Source organism: Electrophorus electricus, chromosome 22 (assembly GCF_041902795.1).
Source record: "Electrophorus electricus isolate QZ-2024a chromosome 22, ASM4190279v1, whole genome shotgun sequence".
Taxonomy (NCBI): Eukaryota; Metazoa; Chordata; class Actinopteri; order Gymnotiformes; family Gymnotidae; genus Electrophorus; species Electrophorus electricus.
In genome coordinates, this window is record NC_137518.1 from 6003747 (window position 1) to 6024190 (window position 20444).

General features: G+C 35.0%; 2 protein-coding genes across 3 annotated transcripts in view; one reads left to right on the forward strand and one right to left on the reverse strand.

The window, feature by feature from the left end:
- Positions 1-20444, forward strand: part of cenpp (centromere protein P) — a 56062-nt gene that overhangs the window by 7807 nt on the left and 27811 nt on the right. For both annotated transcript variants that reach the window (XM_027015257.3, XM_027015258.3), the window contains exon 6: positions 2743-2839. In XM_027015257.3, the coding sequence (XP_026871058.2) occupies positions 2743-2839 (97 nt within the window). The remainder of the gene's footprint in view (positions 1-2742; positions 2840-20444) is intronic.
- Positions 5922-10714, reverse strand: ogna (osteoglycin, paralog a). Its single transcript, XM_027015256.3, has 6 exons — positions 9636-10714; positions 8580-8682; positions 8044-8208; positions 7307-7509; positions 6900-6992; positions 5922-6680 (listed from the first exon to the last, which is right to left on the reverse strand). Exons 1-6 carry the CDS (start codon positions 9768-9770, stop codon positions 6510-6512), a joined length of 870 nt encoding a protein of 289 aa, XP_026871057.2. The 5' UTR covers positions 9771-10714; the 3' UTR covers positions 5922-6509.

Below are 20444 nucleotides of genomic sequence, written 5' to 3' on the forward strand. Positions count from 1 at the left end.
TAATTTTAATGTCATCCAGATGCAAGCGTTTCAGTTTCATCTCTGAGGAGACAGGTATAGTGTTTCATTACAAACATCCCCTGGATGAACAAATCCAATTCGAATAGAGCTCATGACGTCATCTGTAAATAATGGTGTCGGAGACACTGTCACCAAAGTGTAGAGAGATCATGCATATGTATCAAGCTAGCAAGCAAGTCATCACAACATCCCCTGTATGCAGAAATGAATTAATGCACACATACTTCGCAATATAGCAAAGTCACAAACATGATTTTATATAGAGAGATATGGCGATTGTTCATTTACAGTTTCATATATACTGTATAAATACTCAAACTCTTTTGTGAAGTATTAGACTACAATATAACCTAGTCCTTGATGAGGAGATATCTTCAGTATCATCAAAAAAAAAAATTTAGGTATGGTATTTCTCAAATCATTGAATGCCATTGTTTTCATTTATTTTATCTATTGTACTAAAAGTTTGTGTGCTGACTGAAAATGTTGGGCAGGTTTAAAATAAGGAAAAATAATGACATATGATAGTGTTTAGGGAGTGTATGGGAATTCCTGACTTGATACTGGTATCGTTTATATTTTTAAAAAGATATATATAGATAGATATAGAAAAAGATATCCTGACAACATGATGCTGTGGTATCTTTTTGGTATCAGTAGCAAAATTCATGACCTGTTATCAAAGATATAGCTATTGTGACAACACTGACCATTCGCAAATTGGCATGCCAATCATATCACTGTTTGTTTAATTGATTCGTTTATCTATTTTTAATATTGTATTGTTCATATCATGCAGTCATAATTTGAATTTATGTAATGTTTGAGATTTTCTTTATTCCATCTTTTTTTCTGTGACTTCATGCAGACAGCAGATTATTCCAAATAGATCTGAATTAGTAGCATGAATAAAAGCACAAGGCTAATAATAGACAATGGAGATTTTGTTGATGCTTTTTCTCAACCTTTCTTTGAGGGTGTGTCCACTGATGCATTATCCCTTTCAGTCGCAAATATAATGGCTAGAAACAAAAAATACAGTAATTCTCTCTCTCTCTCTCTCTCTCTCTCTCTCTCTCTCTCTCTCCCCGCCCCCCCATCTTTCAAGTACAACCACCTTACTGGTTTTTGGACACATCTGGATCATATTGTCTGGTCTGAGATTCTGTCCTGGCAGTTAGAAAGTGGAAAAATACTGAGTAGTCTGTGTATTTTTATGTCTCAAAAGGGGCATTTTATAATGATTATGTTCCATGTAAAGTTGAGTAGAAACAGTTTTTGAAAACGCTTGTGATGACAAACATAAGTGATTTCAGTGCATGTGTTGGGACTGAATACCAGAAAGCCTTAGCTCAAAACATTCAGTATACCACAAGTATTTAAATAATTTCAGTAATTTAAGTAGACAAGATGTGCTCTCCAGATGATTATCTAAAAAGCGTCTAAGCAACCATAATAAACCTGCTCAGTTGCTATGTACTCACAATGAACAAACACATTTCAGACAGAAATGATTATATTATAATACTGTGTGATCATTAAATGTGTATAATGTTACTACTTTCAGCTTCAGTCAGTTTTCAATGAACAAAATATGGTTATGGACCATTAATAAGTGTAGTTCTCTAAAGGTGTATAATAAAAGTGAAGGTTTCATATGAAAAGTATTCTAATCTAATGTTTTGTTTTAAATATATGTACTGAATAAGTTAAAACAGAAATTTGGAATAAATATAAAAAATATACAGCAAATATAAGTCTTCTTCAACCTCTTCAGAGTTTCTGGATTTTCTGTAAATCTGGCTTTGAGGAGCACAGCGCGACTTTTGTTCAGTCTCCAAAATCCTACTTTGTGTGGGAGAGAAGATAAATAGAGCAAGAGTAAATTAGATACAGGTGCAGCCTATTACCCTTTTGCTTTCCAACAGACTCGAACAGACACCCCAACCATTGATGCATGAAATCAGTGTGTAATGTAAAGCAAAATAAATGAAATGCAAGGAAGAATAACCACTGTCCAATAAGATTTGTTTTTTCCTGTGGAATGCACCCAATGTTTAAAGGACACTTTAAACAGGAGAATCACTAAAATTATTATTATTCATTGAACTCTACTCCTGCTTCTTTTTTGTTATAATGTGATTGGGTTGGCCCTAACTATATCTAATACAGTTTTGATTGATATTAAAGTTACTATTGAAAATATATTCAGTATTTATTAAAATTTGATCTGTTTGACAAGATTCTCTTTGGCTTAAAATCCACAAGTTAAACTTCATAATGGAAAGCATTACTTATGTCCACCTCACCTGCATTATCTTTAGATAAGACGGACAATGTGCTAAAACCTGATGTTCGGCTGGTTTACTTTTCATTATTTTTGGATCCTGAGAGACTGAAGTTTCCATCAGTTTTCTTTACACAGTCTGGAACTCAACATTTGTGGAAAGTTCTGTTCTGTGCCACACAGCCCTGGGCCCGGTGTAAATCTATGAAAGTCTCAAAATGTGTCAAGCATTGCCAAAATGACCTCTAGACAAAATAAAAGAACGCCCACAGTTTTATATGGTTTCTCTTTTGTTGCATATGCGCCAATTTTATTGCACAGAAAGACATTTTTAAATGCTGAAGAACCCCTATCAGCTAATGTGTTGTACAAGTAATCAGCATGAGGTCTATTTCACATGCTTCATAATTGCATTTTTTTTTTTCTGTTTTCAGAGTAGAGGAAACAAAGAGCCTTTACCTTTTCTTCAGAACCCTGAGGTTATTTTCAGACAGATGTGATGAAAGAGCTCGCACATTTCGGTACTTTAAGGTAAGATAGCAAATAATAAGGTTGAGTGCTGTTCCTTTTTTCTCAAATGTTTTTTCAATGTCTTCGCAGGGAGGATGGTTATGAATGGGTAACAGCAGTACTTTACTCAAATCTTTGGTGGTAAACTTGGCTTTTAATATTGAGCAAATTGGTTAAATGTTGACTCATATATATTTAGTTAGCAAAGATTACCGACTAGTCATATATCTGTTGCTTCGTTGCTGAGGCCTGTAGAAGAGTCTGCTGAGTGTAGTTGTGCTTGGAGTATGTGGCTATTGGAAGCATACTTGCGTATTGCCATTTTGACTTTGTGGTGGTGTCATGTTGAGTGGTTGTTGCATAATTCATCTGCAAAGGATGACCGTGTGTTTTGAAATTACATGGTGATATTATAGGAGAATGAAAACAATCACATGTGGTATTTATTACCAATAGTCTGTGGAGCCCATATTAAATTGGAAATAAGATACTATATAAATAAAAGAAATAGGGAATAATAATAATAATAATAACAGTAAAAATATGACTAAAGCTAGGCTAAAATTTAAATTCAGCTCTAGTGTCTAAAACACAAAGAAAATGTAAAACATTACTGAAATAAAACAAACTATAAAAAACAGTAAAACACTAATGAAATGGGTCATTGCTTTAAATTAACTACATGCCAAGGACATATGAGTGCATCTGTGAGTGTTGCAGAAAGAATTTAAGCTGGTGATTTTTTTTTTTAATACATATTTTAAAAGATTTTTATTCTTTTGTGTCCAAGACTTACAGCTTGTGTAAAACGTCTACCCATAAATGCACCTTTTATGGGTCTGGGGTGATATCTATACCAGATATAAAATTTTGACTGTTGCACTAGAGCAGTGAATGTATGAGCACCATAGGTTGTAATAACTTATGTTAACCTTAAGATCCACAGGGCAAAAGAACAACAACCAATACAGTAGCTGACCAGCATATTTGGTCCTCTAAATATTCTGTTCATCGTGGAGACCACAATTTTTCATTTTTGTAAGCCTATACCAAATGGGTAAGGTGAATATAAGTTCAAATGTTTACAGCAATAATTGGCAAATGAGTACTGAACTGCTTCTTCTAAACTAATCTATTTTAAGCATTTCAGATTGTCACATTGTATTGAGTCCTCTGTGATGACATCATGGATCTTATCATGTGAATCCATGTAGTTGACACACACTGTGGCTGGGGTTGAAGTCTGGCTTTGTTTTTGTGTTTTGGAATGAACAATAGAAACCAGGCATTTCTGACCTAAATCTGAAAAGATAGGAAATACAGAGTCCTGCTTGTAATGTACAGATCTTTTTTTTAATGGCAAGCTGTTGCACTGGAAAGAAATGCACCAGTATTTCTAGAATGCATTCACAACATGCATATCTTTCCCAAGCCAACCCCACTTGTGTCAGGAATTTTAAAGATGGTCCCTGGTGTGACTAATGCAAATAACAGGAGCTGTATCTCTACGTCCTGCTTACTACCCGAGGCCGTGGTGCAGACTGAGACTTGGGAGTAGTCATTTGAACGTATCTTTTTTAATTATGAATGCCTGAGCTTTTCCAGACTACTGTGAGCTGTTGGGGCCTGCAGACTATGGTGGGGGTTATTGGACTTGAGTGGGAGTGAACTGCCCGTGCTTCCTCAGTGCAGAGGGCATTTCTAAGCTCAAAGCTGCAGTAACTTGGTAAGAAAGTCCTGCAGAAACCTGAACCTGTTTTACCTTTTTCCATCACAATCCTGTTTCACAAGCTACATAACTTCAGGTGGCACAGGTTAATGTGAGCGATTATGTTTCAGGTATATCTTGCTTTACTAGAAATTATTTATGTAGGGACATAAGCTATTTTCTGAATTTCATGACTATACAGATCTTTCAAAAATATAACAGTTGTGCAGTTTAGAAAACTAGATTATGTCCTGAGAGCTGGAAAAGTTCCTTTGGAATTTTATGCAGGAACTGGAATTTTTTTAGCAGGTAAATCTCCTAACCTAAAGCTGCTTAGAAAAGATTGTCTTTGTATGTTTTATCTCAAACGTCCTCAAAGGAAACATACATTAACAGAAAACAACTGTATGTATATTTTAGATTAATGTGATATATCTGGCATAAAATATTATTGAAGTAATCATTTAGATGTATTGCCATAAAAAATAATAGTTTTCAGTCCATAGTAAACCTTTTCCAAATGTTTTCTGATACTGGACAACATTTGAACAAACAGATGGTCTCTAAATTACAGCACTCAGAGGTGCTTAGTGTTTACTATAATACAAGTACTAAAAAGCATTATTGCCAGTCTGAGAAGCATGAAATTTTTTTTATTATAGGCTATCTGATTCTAGATGTGGTAACAAAGTTGATTTTATAGATTAGGTTATTAAAAAATAAATGAAAGATGCATTTATGGATTCCCACACTATAAACATGCCTAGGGGGTTGGGAGAACTGAATCTGTTCCATAACCGAGATGAATAATGATAATTTAAGAAGAGGCCTGTAAAGATTCTTCTGGAACATGGGAAACAGCTTAACATTAATCTTCCCCTTGTGAGGCTTTCCTGTCTGTCTGTCTGTCTGTGTGTGTGTGTGTGTGTGTGTGTGTGTGTGTGTGTGTGTGTGTGTGTGTGTGTGTGTGTGTGTGCGCATGCATGTATGTTTGTCATATTGATAATTTTGCCAACCTTTAATCCAGTTTCTAATGCCTGTTCCATGATACCGTCATAATATTGAAAGATATTGCTAAACGTATGGTGTATGTCATAGTAGGAGTAAATTCCATGACATGATGGCAGTGAAAATGTAGAGTTTAAGCTGCAGAACCAATGTGGAAACCATTCCATTATTTACTTGGAGTGAAGTACTGTGATGGTTGCCAACTTGGACAGCAAAATGGAATATTATTAACCCACATTTTCCAGAGTTCTCTCTGTGTGCAGCCCAAAAGTTTGCTTTGCAGTTTATGGAGAATTGTTTTTATGATTACTTAAAATGAGTTTTATCTCACTTAAGCAGAACATTCTTGCATTGCTTTTATGAGTAATGACAAGAAGCCGTTGAAGCATAACTTTAAACAAAAAACATTTATTAAAGTGTCTGTGGAAGTCACGTAGCATAGTGATTTAATATAATGTATTACTGTACAGCCTGCTTGATGATTCACACTTAGGTAGTAATCACTGTTGCGTCACCATAAATAGTTCTCTAAAGATTCCAAGTTACCAGGACAGACCTACCACATCCTTGTAGAAGCATGTATGGGGTGAATGCTTCACTCGTAATAAATGTATTAGGTTTCTTCATTTCAACCAGAGTAAGACTTCTTAAACAGTACAAATGAAAGTGATTCACATAATTCAGAGGAATGCTGAAAGCTCCACTTCATAAGGAAGCCACGAATTACTACGCAGCAGCTTTCACCAAAAGGGTTATATACATTGGATATATTTATATTATAGTTCCATTTACAACAGTATTAAGAAAAAGCCAGGGAGAGAAGTTAATCAGCACCGATATAACATTGTAATCAAGTTGTCAAACATTTTACATACCCTGCTTTTGCTTCTAAATGAAAAACTGGACAGGAAACATCTTTGTCCATATTTGTTCATGTCTGATGCACATTCAGAGACTTTTCTTTGTTATGCATATTCAGTGGTACCGTCCAATTGGCAAAGACTGGAGACATGTGAAGCTGTTTGGGTACTGTGCAAGAATGACAGGGTTTCCATCCATTCTGATCTCATTCATATTGGGGCGGATATAGTAGGTGTCATTGCTTTTGCAGAAGGTATCAGTATTAACAGTAGAAATGTTGTTGTTCTAGATAAAAGAGGACAGTTTTTTATTTATTTTAGTTGTTTACTTCTTGCTAATTTAGCTGTAATATTAATGATCTAATAAATAAAAGCATTGATCAAAAAGCATGAGAAATGGATCTAAAGCCCATATTGATTTAGTTATGCAGTAATGATGTCTTGAGCCAAATTTAAATATGTTATATATTTAGACATAGAGCATGCTTGGTCAGTACTCATTTACCTGAATGTGAAGGATGACCACACTCTCTGGAATCACTGGAACTGCCTCCAACTGATTGTGTGCAAGATATAAATTTCTGAGCTTTGTTAATTTCTGTAAGGAATATTCACCACAAATCACTGGTTAGACTCTAGGCTTAAGCTGAAACATTAGCATTACAGTATTTACATATATCCATGTTTGTGTATATATGTAATTGGGAACATAGAAGGTATCACTGGGATTCAAACTTGTCTCTCCATTTCTCCATTTGAGAGGCAATGTGTTTACAGCATTAGAACACAGAGTTGTTTGTTCAGTGAGTCCAACCCCCCCGCCCCCGACATTCAAACAGATGTCTAATGTTAGCTTCATGAATAAGCTGGAGCAGAAGTTTGTTAGGCATTATATAATTCATGGCGCTGTACCTTGAAAGCATTTGCTTTAACTCCTTTGGTCTTGAGGTTGTTGTGATTGGCGTTGAAGGAGGTTAGCTTGACTGGTAGAATTGGGAGCCTCACCAACTGATTCTCAGCAAGGGAGAGTTCCTCCAGCAAAGTAAGCTTCACGAAGGCTCCATCCTCAATCTCAGAAATAAGATTTCCAGTCAGGTCGATTCTTTTTAAAGTAACTGCAATAGTGAAAGTCATACAGTCAGGAAAAAAACTGCCCTGTTTAGAGAGTACTATTTATTTGATTCTTTTCCTATGCCACAGTAATGTAAATAATAATGTAGCCCCATGTACATTAGCTGTCTTAAAAGATCCCTAAAGAAACAGCCTTGATCTTGTCCTCTCATATGAGATGGGAGGTTTTCCTGAAATACTGCAGACCATCTAGATAAACACATGTATATATTTTCTTAACACCTACTGTGAATTACACAAAGTTTCAGAGTTAACAAATGTGATTTTCTATTATGTCCCTAGGGCATTAGAGGAGTCTCTGAGACACAAGGGGAGCACCATCTCGCTTTATGATGTAGTGGACTATAGGAATTCCACATTTTATTATAACTTTTTTTTTTTTTCCTTATCTGTTTGGGCTGTTAGTTTTCTTTATTCTTAGTCCCATTTCCTGTTTGTCTTATTGACAAATTTTGCTCTAGGGAGACCAGTAAGGCAAAAATCAATGCACATGTTGCACAGACTAAAGAGGAACACACCAATATCACCAAAATCTTTTGCAGTTATCTTTTTTATCTTGTTGTAACGAGCATAAAGATATGCTGTCTCTTTAGGAAGAGCAGGCACTGATGTCATATCAGGGTCAACTTCCTCACAGTAGACCGATCCAGTCAAACACACACACAGCAGGCAGGTTGGAAGGTCTAGACAAGAACAGAGTACGTATTACACATTTACATACCCCTTGACATAATGTCACACTACTTTATAAACTGCATCAGTTCACTCTGTGCTAATGCATCTGTGCTTAGTGTTAGTTAGTTAGTTTGTTTGTTTTAAAGATATCTTTTCAAAGTAGTTTTACAGAGAATTCTATATCTCAATAGCTGGTTATTGTTGGAAGAATGTTTACATAGTACTCTGGGTCTTTCATTCACTCATACTCACAACCTGCCTGAACACATGACAGCTTCCAATTAAGGCACTACACTGAGCAACAGGTGGTTACTGAAACACACAGCAATCATGATTAATTCCTTTGGGATAGAGGACTTGAGTGCCATCATTCCTTTACCTAAAGTATCACCGTCAACTGAGCTTGAACTGGAGTTGTCTGGGGGGTCAGCAAGGAAGAGGGTATTTGTTTTGGCATTGTCAGCTGCAAGATCTGCCTCTATCTGTCAGACAAATATAAAACTGATCACACAGAGCATACAGTTATCTTTTGCAGCATTTTCACATTTTAACAATGATCTAGCAATTTGGTATCTTTTAAATGCCTACTGAATTTTTTTTCATAATACCCATTTTTGAGAAGGCTTTAAATCTCGCTTGGTGTGCTGTATGGTTGGATTTCGGTGCCTGTCGGCACAAGTGTCTATCACTATTTGGAGCACTAAGCCCAGTTTATAGTAGAGCGGCTATGTGGGTGGGAGTACTTTTGGCCTGGGGAAACTCCTCTGGAGCTCCGTAGCAGTGCTGAGTAATCAAATCAAGTCCACATAGCACCTAGCCAAGTTTTGAATGCCTCTGTTGGAACTGAATTAGAGTAGAGCTTTCTCTCAATCAATAACGTTTATTCTAGCTATAAATGAGTCTGATTTCAGAAATGCTAACAAAATAGAGTAATCTTTATGTTCAAGAGATAGGAAGCAGTTTCACAGATATGTCTGTGATACAGAATTATAAACTGATCAACACAAAAAATGTGAAAGCTCTCAAGAAATGTAAAGAGCAAGGACATTTTTCTCACTTTTTTGTAAGCATTCATTTACATTTAATTTCATCTGTACAAATTTAGTAAATAAACATAATGTAGGCACATACAAACATGCTAAGTAAATAATGACAAATTGCATTTAATATTGTGTTTATAAACAAATAATTGTTAAAGATCCCTAAACTGATGTTTCCTTATCCATAAGTTTTTCTTTGTTTAATTATGAATAATACTTAGTGTGCTGAGTCATGCATTAATAATCATTGTTTTCTATTGATCTTTTGTCTCTGGATGATTTTTTAAATAAAATGCATCAACTAGATATACAGTCCTAACAGCTGCCCTAAATGTTGTAATGTTAAGGTGCTGTTCCAATTAGCAAAATGTAAATATAAAATACATTGGACTTACCAAATGGGCTTGTTCCTTAGGTAGCAGGTCCTTTTTTGTGTGATGAGAGTTTTGCTGATACTGTGTCCCTGAGGCTAAGCTCACCCATGATGCAAAGACAAAAGTGCAAATAAGTGTTCTCAGTCTGGTGCCCATCGTGTCCGTAGATTATGGAATGTATTCACTTCTCTGTTAAAAATGTAAGACAGCAGCAAAGGCAGTGGTTAGCTATTTTCTTGCTGCCTGTGAGTAAAATGTGATCTGTCAAATCAGTATTTAAAGCTACATGAGTAGCTGCCAGGGGATTCTTAAGCAAGAGTTTATGGAACAGACCTTAACCCTTTGCATTCTGTCTGTTGAGAACAAATCACTGTCTCGGGCAGCATTTGGCCATGTTTGTGGTTTGAAGGAAAATGTGCTCTAAAAAGCAAAGAACTGCACAATTGAAGACTTTTTAAAGTCTTGTCTAATGATGATCTCATTTATTTAATATAGTGGAATTTTTGTAGCATCATGGCTTTTCGAACTACTCATCTTTATTAATTTATTTGCTCAGAAAGCAATTGTTGTCCAATCAGTGTCCTTAAGTTCAAGCAAAACCTTCACCATTCCCACCAGATGAGCATGACTTTTAGATGCATTAAAAATGTGTGGCTTTAGTTGGACTCAGGACAGAAAGCAGTTGCAACCAGCTTTTATAAATCTGTCAATATAAACATTTTTCAGTGAACTATTCTGTAGCCCTGTAGTTAATAAGTAGTTTATTGTGTTTTTATTCATCCATTACAATCTAATATCTAAGAAGTAAATCAAATTTTTAATAATGAAGATAAAGATTACTTTGAATAAACAGACACTTTAAAAATATGTTTAATAGACAACATCTGACTTGTATCCCCCTCTGTGTACTTGAGACAAGATGAGAAGGGCGCCCCTAGAAATAAACATTCATGACATGGAAGCAAGTGGACCAAAACTAAGGTATGTTACAGGTGTGTTAGCAATTATAAGAACTTGTAAAAAATTTACTGTGCTGGGAAGAGTGCCAGGTACTGGAAAATGTTTTTACAGTGCTAATTTCTGTAATGTATGTCTGAGGGCAGTGTGGTTTCGGTAAATAAAAAAACGAACAAAAAAAACACAAGAGTCAATGACTTCTCACATCCCACTACCCATAGTAATATAAATTTGTGTTGCATAATACCTGCACAGCACAGACCTATTAGATTGTAATAAAAAAACAAACAAAAAAATGGATATCCTTTAAATAGATATAGCAACAGAATTTCAGTACTTTGAATGTGTAAACTAGAGAATCTTCATTAAAATTTAGACTGCTTTTTTCCACGTTTTTTTTATTTTTTATATATATTGTAAAAATATCTGGACTTTTGTGTAATGGTTAGAAAAAAGCCCCTACCCAGACAGAACAGGATAAGCAAATGAATGTATCATATTTGGGTAAATTATGAGTCTGATAGGAGCAAGCATTGTGCTCACACAGCAAAAAAGGACCCCTACATCTTTATTTAGAGGTTGTTCTGGTATCATGAGTCAGGGATGTCTCAAAGTGTCTGTCTCAAGGCATAGTTTGTCACTGTCAGTAGAATGTAGATGTATTTTGACCTGCTTTTTTATGAATCAGGGATACCCAGGTATAGGTGTCAGTGACAGAAAAAAATGTACTGTATAAAATTGAGTTTAAAATTTACCAATCATTGAGGATTCTTGGGCAAACAACCTATGCATCATGTGCCGGAAGTTATCTTTGCTTTTAGTACTTAATTAAGTAATACCTGGTAAATCCTCTCTTTTTTTTTTTTCTTTTTTTTTTTTTTACTGTTTACTCGATAGCCTTAAAACAAATACCGAAACTGCAATGTTGTTAACAAAATAACATGCTCTTATGTATGACCTCTGAGGAACTGTTGTTTCTTTTAATCCAGAGATTGAGTGTACAGCTGCCACATGAGTGTGTATCGATACTACACTCATTAGGTGCTATATTAGGTGCACCTACCTGTTTATGTAAGTAGCCAGATACATAAAGCTTTGTTCAAGCTACTGCATGTTTGTTAATATTTATAACCTTCTACAAGAACATTTAGTCATGATTCAACAAACACCACCTCTAGGGGTTAAGTAGGTGGACACAGCAACACTGGAACAATTTTTTACTCTTTGAATCTGCCTTCCATTTCCACCCATGAACATAAAGCATGCCTGTAAGATATATGGTGGCTAGCAGCATTCAGTTAGTTAGCATTACCAAACTTTTGAGCAATGAGGCAGGCTGTTTATTAATACTTTTTAAATGTTTATATATAAAATTTATTTTTATTTATTTATTTAACCAACTTGTTAACCAAAGTGAAGCTCATGGTAGCTCTTATTTCAGGGTGGGCATGCTTGTATGCAGAAGCCTAGATAAATGATGAGCATCAGAGCAGAAGCCTAGAACACTGTTCTCCTCTTGTAAAAATTGGTTTATTCTACTTGGCAAATTAAGATGATACCATTACATTTCAATTTCCCCCATGGAGACCTACTGTTTAATAATATTAGCTACCCAGGGACACTACAAATTCTCATTGGTATTTGGGCAGAGCAGGCATCAAGCTTCCATGTTTAAAGGATGTGATGTTAGCATTTTACCCTGATGTGTGGGGCTGCCCACCATGAAATTTGGCTTTTAAAAACATCCAGAATTTGCCTCATGATTTGCTGCTGTTAGAATAGTCATGTTCTCACTATATAATATTTCTTTGTGAGCTCCTATGAGTTTATAAGTTTCTACCTATGTTAGCTAGATGGTTAGCTACCATTGTTAGCTGACAGGGAGTTTGATGTAGTGGACCAATGTATATTTCTCTGAAGGTTGTTCACCCAAAGCATTATTTAGGTTTTTAAGTTATGAAGATTTATCTCCTCACTCAAACAGTTCAACACGTTATACAGTTTGCATTTATACATACATGTCCAGGAGGAATGTCACTAATTTTGCTTCCAGCTTCATCCCGTTCGCATGTAATAATTATATTTTGGAAAAGCACTTCCAGTGTTGACTTTTATTTTATTACATGTTTGATGTCATGACTTTTTTTGGCTACATTTGGCTTGTTTTTTTGTCTACATTACAAGCATTTGTCAATGTAGGGTGCTTACCAGATGTGGGTAGAGTAACAGGCCATTGAAGTGCAGAATTTGAATTTGCAGAATATTTAAAGGACAACTGACACTGCTCCCATATTGACTGACTAATTTAGTACTTATTGTAGGGCATTGTTTGTTGTTTAACAAACTCTAGCACATTGTTTATAGCACTTATCATTGTTTAAGATAGACATTATGTATTTTGCACTTCTAGGTATCAGCATTCATCCCTGTATTCTACAGTATTCTAGTTCATTGGTATGTTTAATTTTAACCTACTGTACTTGGATATATTCTATGAGTAAACGACAAAGCACTTTTGTAAATTGCTCTGGATAAGAGAGACTGCTAAATGCTGTAAATGTAAGTGAGTCTCAAAGTGAGTGAGCAAACCAAGAAAATTTTAAAACATGGCCATCCATATCTATAAACTGAAATTTACTGATGAATAGTTAGTAATCAGTCTAAAAATAGAATAAATAATTGTACATTATTTACCATGTGGCTAAATGTAGATGTTCGCTAGAGGGTGATTGTGTGGTTATGGCTATATATTTAGTTACCTTAAAGCTGTTGTTGGTAAGATTGAGGAGAGATTGGACTTAGCCTACTGCTGCTTTAAATAGAAAGAAACAGGACTTTTAAAGTTTGCTTCCAATTTGCTGGAACTGGTCAATGTGAGGATAATGTGAGGATTGCAGCCATGCCAGTGCAAACTGGCATGGTAGTTTATTCTTGCTTTGTCTCAAAATTACTTATCCATCATAATTTTATTTTATATTGCCTACCAACAGAGCTGGTTTTTCAGAGATGTAAACAAGTATGTAAATGATATGTAAATAAGAATATTTGCCTCATGCTTTATCAACCAATGCTATTAATGCTGACCAACTTTGAAACCACCTTTCTGAGGAAATCAATGTAAACATTCTGCCCTGAATGGTGAAATGAAGCTGGTAACCCCATAACTCATTCCATTATTGCATTGTTGTTAAATCCAGAACCAAAGATTTAGAAAAAAAAGCTCTCGTATATAATTGATGATAACTGCATAGGGGGGAAAATTCTAAAATTGAAATGACCAGGTGTGTATATAAGTTGTGTGTATATAAGTTGGTGTCCAATATTATCAGTAACCTGAGTCAGAATCTCTTAAGTAGACATGTGAAAGTTAATGTATTAAAAAGTTAATTGTGTAGGGTGAAAATGTGAAAGCAAGACTGTTGATTAGTCAGTTTATTAATCATTACATAAACCAACAGTTGCTGTTATTTATCATCTGATAGATGTTTTTTTTTTTTTAAGATGATCAATTGATAGATTTTAAAAGCTGTTTCTTTGATTTATTACTAAATCTGGCAAAACTAAATGACGTTTCAAAGTATCATGCTAATAAAAGCTTTAGATCTTTGCAGAGGATTTTCAGTCAGCAAAATAAAGCAACTTGCATTCTTTCTTATGAAGCATGGATGTTGTAATGGTGTAAATGTTCAGTAAATGCTCTCAATCCCTTCAAAGCTGTGTATGTTTGCTCTTATACAACACATTTTAACATATCTTTATAGACATAGTGATTTGAGGTACAGATGTTTAAAGTCTTAGAAACAAAAAAGGTTTTGGAGTTGTTTATGACCCAGGTTGAGATCCAACAGTCTTGTCAAATTGAATACATTCTAAGGGACTGCTGTAAGTTTGTTGCATGAAATGCGAAGAGATGTGATAATTGGTGTTTTCATAAAGTAGCCCTTAGGTTCAAGGTGATGGAGTTGCTCTCCAGTGATGGCTACAGCAAAGATGCAGGGAGGTCAGGTCTGATTTGAGTTCAGATTTGAGTTTGATGTTAAACATGTTAATTATCATGAAGCTCATCATGCCACCTAGGTCCTTTCCTTTAATTCTTGTGTGGCTGCACTGGTCAGGAACTAGAACATTTGATTATTTTTGTGATCAAATTTTATACTAGCTGGTATATCTGAGATTTTGTTGAAGCCCAGGTGACGTATTTGAAGTTTTTGTCAAATAGGTAGGGAATTCTTCTAATTTGTTGTGCTCAGTGTGAAGCTGAGTTAAAGTTAAATGAAGACCTCTTTATCCATGAGAGAAAACTGTCATTTTTGTGGCTGAGATTGATTTCTCAGAAATGTGATATTAATGAAAGCTTTTGCTAGGATGGCCTCAACCTGGCATGTATAACTTGAACATATTCTGGACACATCCATCACTTATATCAGAGAGCACTTTAAGATTACGATGGTCACGATGCATTACAAATGGATAAGACTGGAACGGACACAGTCCTTGATGCATTCATCTGAATTAACTATGTAGGTGTTGTTGTTTGCTTAAGGCCATAGAAGGGAAGACTCCTGATGATGACACTTCTGTCTCATAGTCAGCATAGCTTTCATAAGCAGTATTCTTAATACCATGAGCAAACTATGTAAAAAAAAAAAATATTGACCATGCATATGGAAGATCTGTAATTGTTTGTTTTCCCTTATCTGTTTCAAACGGAGATGCAAAAAGTGAGAGAGAGAGTTTCATTCACTAGTACACTTGTACATGCCAAACATTTGTGACCTCTGTTTCACATCTGTAAACCATTATCACAGCTGTTTTTTATTCAACTGTAGGTCATGTAGAGGTCTATAACCTGGCATAACAAAATCCATATGCTACAGACATCTAAGAAAGGAGGATGCCCACAAGTGTTTTATAGTATGAACACCTGCATACAAAGTGCTTTCCTGGTTTGCTCTTCTGGCCTTATTTGCAGCAATTTGTTTTTTAAACACGAATCAATCAGATTTTTTTCAGGATTATATAATACTTGAGTAATTTTGTCATAAAGACATGTAAAATGATTCCCTGATGCTGTTATTAATTTTCTTGTCGAATTCTTTTTGGATTTTGTTCCCTCTTTAATATTTACACAGAGATACTATTTGAATCCCCTCATTGTCTTTGTGGGATTGGGTCAGCTACACAATCCAGTCCAAGACATACTTATTATTAGCAGTTTTCTTCATGACTTATTTCTATCAAGTTTGCATATTAGAATGATAAACATTTCATAAATTTGACATGATAAACTCCAAAGTGAAATATAACTTTAAGAAGCAATTTCTGAAGGCCAGACATATTAAATCAGTAGATATTATTACACGTCCTGCTTACATTCTCTCTATGTCCACTAGACATTTTGTGAAAAACATGATGCAAAAAAAGAAACAACAATTCAGAGGGTGTCAGAGTGTTCATTTGCATACATTGGGCAAAGTTTTAGAATTCATTTGAGCATTTTTATGCTTGGCTTTTAGAGGCAACTACAAGGACATGCTTAATGACTATAGGACAGACAATGTATCAAGAGGCATAAATATTTGAAAAGTGATATTGTGGCCTGATTATGCTTAAGAGGTGAGTGAGAAGATGCTGCTGTTGGGGAGGCATGTTGCAGCGTTGAAGTATTGGTGACGATTAGCCTGTCAGATTAAAATGACCTATTTTGCATGTAATATAAACAAAAACAAAATGTTAGCATTTTCAAAGATTATGAAGACACATCAGCCACACAATAAGAACTCTTAATAATAAGATCATTCATGGTAGCACAGAGATGATGTGTCTTATTGTATAAGAAATAATGTTAACTAACAAAAGCAATACATGCCAGAGGACCTCTTGACACCTGCCTTCCTCCCAAGTAATAGAACAGCGCAATATGCACAAGGAGCAACCACTTGGCATTATATTTTTGAATTAACAAGGCTCAGAAATTCTTTACAAGCCTGTTTTCTCTTTATTTTGTTTAGTTTATTTAGTTAGAATACAAGTGCTTGAATAACCTATAAATCAAGAAAATCAGCATGCAAAAGTGCAATGTTTATACTTATATAAGCATAATTGGTAAGCCATATTTATTATTTCCACCCCTAAAATATGCATTCCTAATTACATTGTGTGCTTCTGACCTTGTTTGCTCTGTTTAAATTATTTCTAAAGCAATTTCATGCATTCCTTTTTTGCTTTTTACATTTTTATTCAGTTTCGCATAGAAGGTCATAGGAATACCTGTATATGAGTTATTCATCTTAGGATGTACACTGTTGTTAAGTGTCCTTAGATGAAAGCCGTACACAAAAGGAGTAAGGGAACCTCTCAATTGTAATGATGTTGCTAAAGAAACATTTTTTCCCTCTTGAGATTATGCTGAAAGATGGCCTCATTTTTTCTTCATGGCAGCCCTGTATGCATTAGCAAGAGATTGAAGTCTGCTTCTGCTGTGGAAATGATCCTGGTAGCTTTGTGTTCTATGTATTCAGTGACCACAGTCAAGTCTTATGGTCTCATCTGCTTTTTTCCCCCACCTTTCCAAACAAAGCATAAGTGATGTGAGCTATAAGGTTCCTTACTTATATTTCTCTCTATATATATACACTTCATGTAATATTTTTTAGAAACCTTTGTTTTTCCTCTGGTAAATTGACATGGTAGTACCTTTTCCCTACAAATTCTCATCATTGGTCAGTTTTATTTTTTATACTGAATATCGCAATGATTCATTGGAAAAAAAAAAAGTCCTTTATGCTAAAATACTAGGCAAAGCAGGGGTTTTTGTTTGTTTGTTTTGACAATAATTCAATCCAAATGGGCCCTGTCGGCAAATTCCACTGAATTCCATATAATAAACATAAGAAATTAAATACTAGTAACACATTAATTACGTAATATGTAATTTAATGAATTACATAACTGTCGGTATTTATGATGCAGAAGGGAAAAGGTTCAGTTGACCTATTGAAGGGTTGAGTATCGGGTTTATTGGTCAGAGATCCGGCAAGTTTCAGTCTTAAGATATTTGGTTGGTGAGAAGAACAAACAAGAATGGTGCTGTAAAAAATTTTTTTATCATAGTATGGCTGACAAACAGGATACTTCGTTATCATTGTTTGCAGTGGTGTGCAGTGCATAAATCAGGTACCCCTTCTGTGACCGACCCCCCCCCCCCCCCCAATTTATTTATTTTTTTTAATTACATGCAACATTAAATCGTTATTCAGATTACAAAATACAGCTCAGCAGTCTTAAACTAGTTCAAATACAACTGACAAAGCAAAAGTAGCATGGTAGAATCTTGCAAGATAGTTGTTAGCCAGGCATATATCTCATAGTTAATTTTATACACACTTAGCTAGAAACAAAAAGTTTATAAACAAATATTTAGAGGGGGAGTTGGCCAACCTTGCTGACTTATTGTAAGATTTTCATTGAAGTGTAACTTTGGAAAAGGTTTTTCAGCTAAGTGCACACAATGTCTGCCTCACTGTCACTGTCGCCATTTGAAGTTAGCTGCCTAAGATAGTATGTACATGGACAGTAATGTTTTACTAATAATGCCATAGCCCCTACTTCAGAACACTGAGAAGGGCCAGCCTGCTACAGGCTAGCCCCTGTAGAAAAATGAAACATTTCATTGGTCAGATATCCTGTCATTTTACAACTAGACTTGCATTACAGTGCTTTTCAAAATCTCACCAGAAAGGGTATGTAGGCACATACACAGCACCTAGTCCTTTCAGCCATAGTAATGAGCAGCTTTGATTAGTTCAGATAGATAAAAACGCAGCCTATAGTAACCAAGAATATGTATAGTACCCTATAAGAATAGGTTGATTTTGTTTTTTTTTCACTTTATTTATTAAATATATACATTTTTTTGTTACCCCATCTTTGAAGGGGTAGAACGGCCTCATTGCGCAACACTGTTTGTGGATGGTGTGTTTATTACAGGCCTTAACAGTAGGACCATTTATTCCAGTGTTTTAGTGTTTCATAGCAATCTAGTGACTCCCTCTTGACATTTTTGGTTTGGCTATAGCCCACTCAGCAATGATGTCTTTGCCAAGATTTTTTCTGCTGCTGTCTATGTAGCAGTTACTGTAGTCCTAAAGATACATAAAGGTTTTGGGGGGAAGAAATAAGGTGGAGAAGAATACTTCTGGCACAGATGTTTTAGCTCATTTACTATAGATAAACTGGCAATAAGAAAATATTTATATACTACTAATTCAGAAGCACTTTGCTTGCACGCACAAACACACACACATTTTTATATATATATATATATATATATATATATATATATATATATATATATATATATATATATATATATATATATATATATATATATATATATATCAGCTATGCGTAACATGGTGTACTGGTGTATATTCTGTAAATTCTGTACAGCTGCTGCTTTAAACTAGTGTGCTCCTGTCACTTACTCTTCAGCATTCAAAGAATCCTTCCTTTTACTTTTATAATTTGAATCTAGTTATAAGCTTACTTTTACTTTGCTTTTCTAGCAATGTGTTTTGACATTTTATAGTAGTCACCAGGCAGGGACAAATGAACCAATAATCTTGTGTTTTGGAATTTAAAATGTGGCAAAGGAAGAGACATCAACCTAGATGAGTGTTTTTTGAGTGTGAGAATGATGGAATGTATGAACATGAAATGTTCCTTGTACAGATCTTTCTCACCCAAAAACCTTCAGCAGTCATAAAGTATGTCATTATATTAAGTGTAGCATTGTGTGACTGCAGAGATTTCACAAGTGCAGCTGAGCAAGGGTCCAACCAATCCCCATTAACATCAGAATCACTTTTCCAAATGCTGATCACAGTGCATTTGTCTTTGTTATGGGGAAGTGTAGCTGGAATTTATGCTATTCTAAGGGAATTTGGGACTTGTGTTTTTCTTGCTAGTCACATTCTGAGGAGTCACAGGCTGAACAGAATAATATTTGGTAGCCCAAATTGATGCTAAAGCCTCTAAAAACCTATTGCTAGCTGCAATATATTATAACCATTCACCTATACACTGTAACCATATTGTAACTCTTCAAAAGCAACACAATCAAGTAAAATGTATTATTGATATAAATGAATGCATGTAAATAGATGCAAAAACCACAGTGGTTTGAAATGTTCTGCAAGGAGGTTACTAGCTTTTTTATAGTGAATTGTCATGTGCGAGTAGCTGCCATTGTCCCCTTGCAACACTGCAATGTTTTCATGAGGAGTTAAATTGAGGAATTTTCAGGTGACACTGACGCATAAGTTAGCATAGAAGGCTAACATTTCTAGACAAAGGAATGCATGGCCTAGCAAGCAGTATGAAAAACAACTTGATGGCGGAACCATAATTAGGTTGTTTCTCTTTGTGTTGTCTGTAAACAATGGTGTTTAAACCTCAGTTACAGTGACGTTCATAATGGAGAATTTCTGTATTTGGAAAGTAAATCAGTAGCAACGTAAGGTGTAGGCTTCAACATTTTCAGTTCTAACTGATTGTGGAAATATGACTACTTATATGAATTATGTCAGTTCATGTGAGCAATTGGCTAATTCCTATGGTGATTATATCCCATATTAGATATATTAAGTATTCTTTAATGTTGATGTGCTATTGTCTTGGTGTATTAATTATTGTACTGAATTACTAGTTTATTGTCCTGTGATTACCTGTATTGCATTATCTGAGTATGCTGCATGTCATGCAGTTGAACTAAAATAATACCTTTTATACCAGAGAAAGGCTTGATGGCAACAAATATTTCAAAATATTTTGGTAAATGTTATTGAGAAGTGTTCATTGTAGTGACATTGT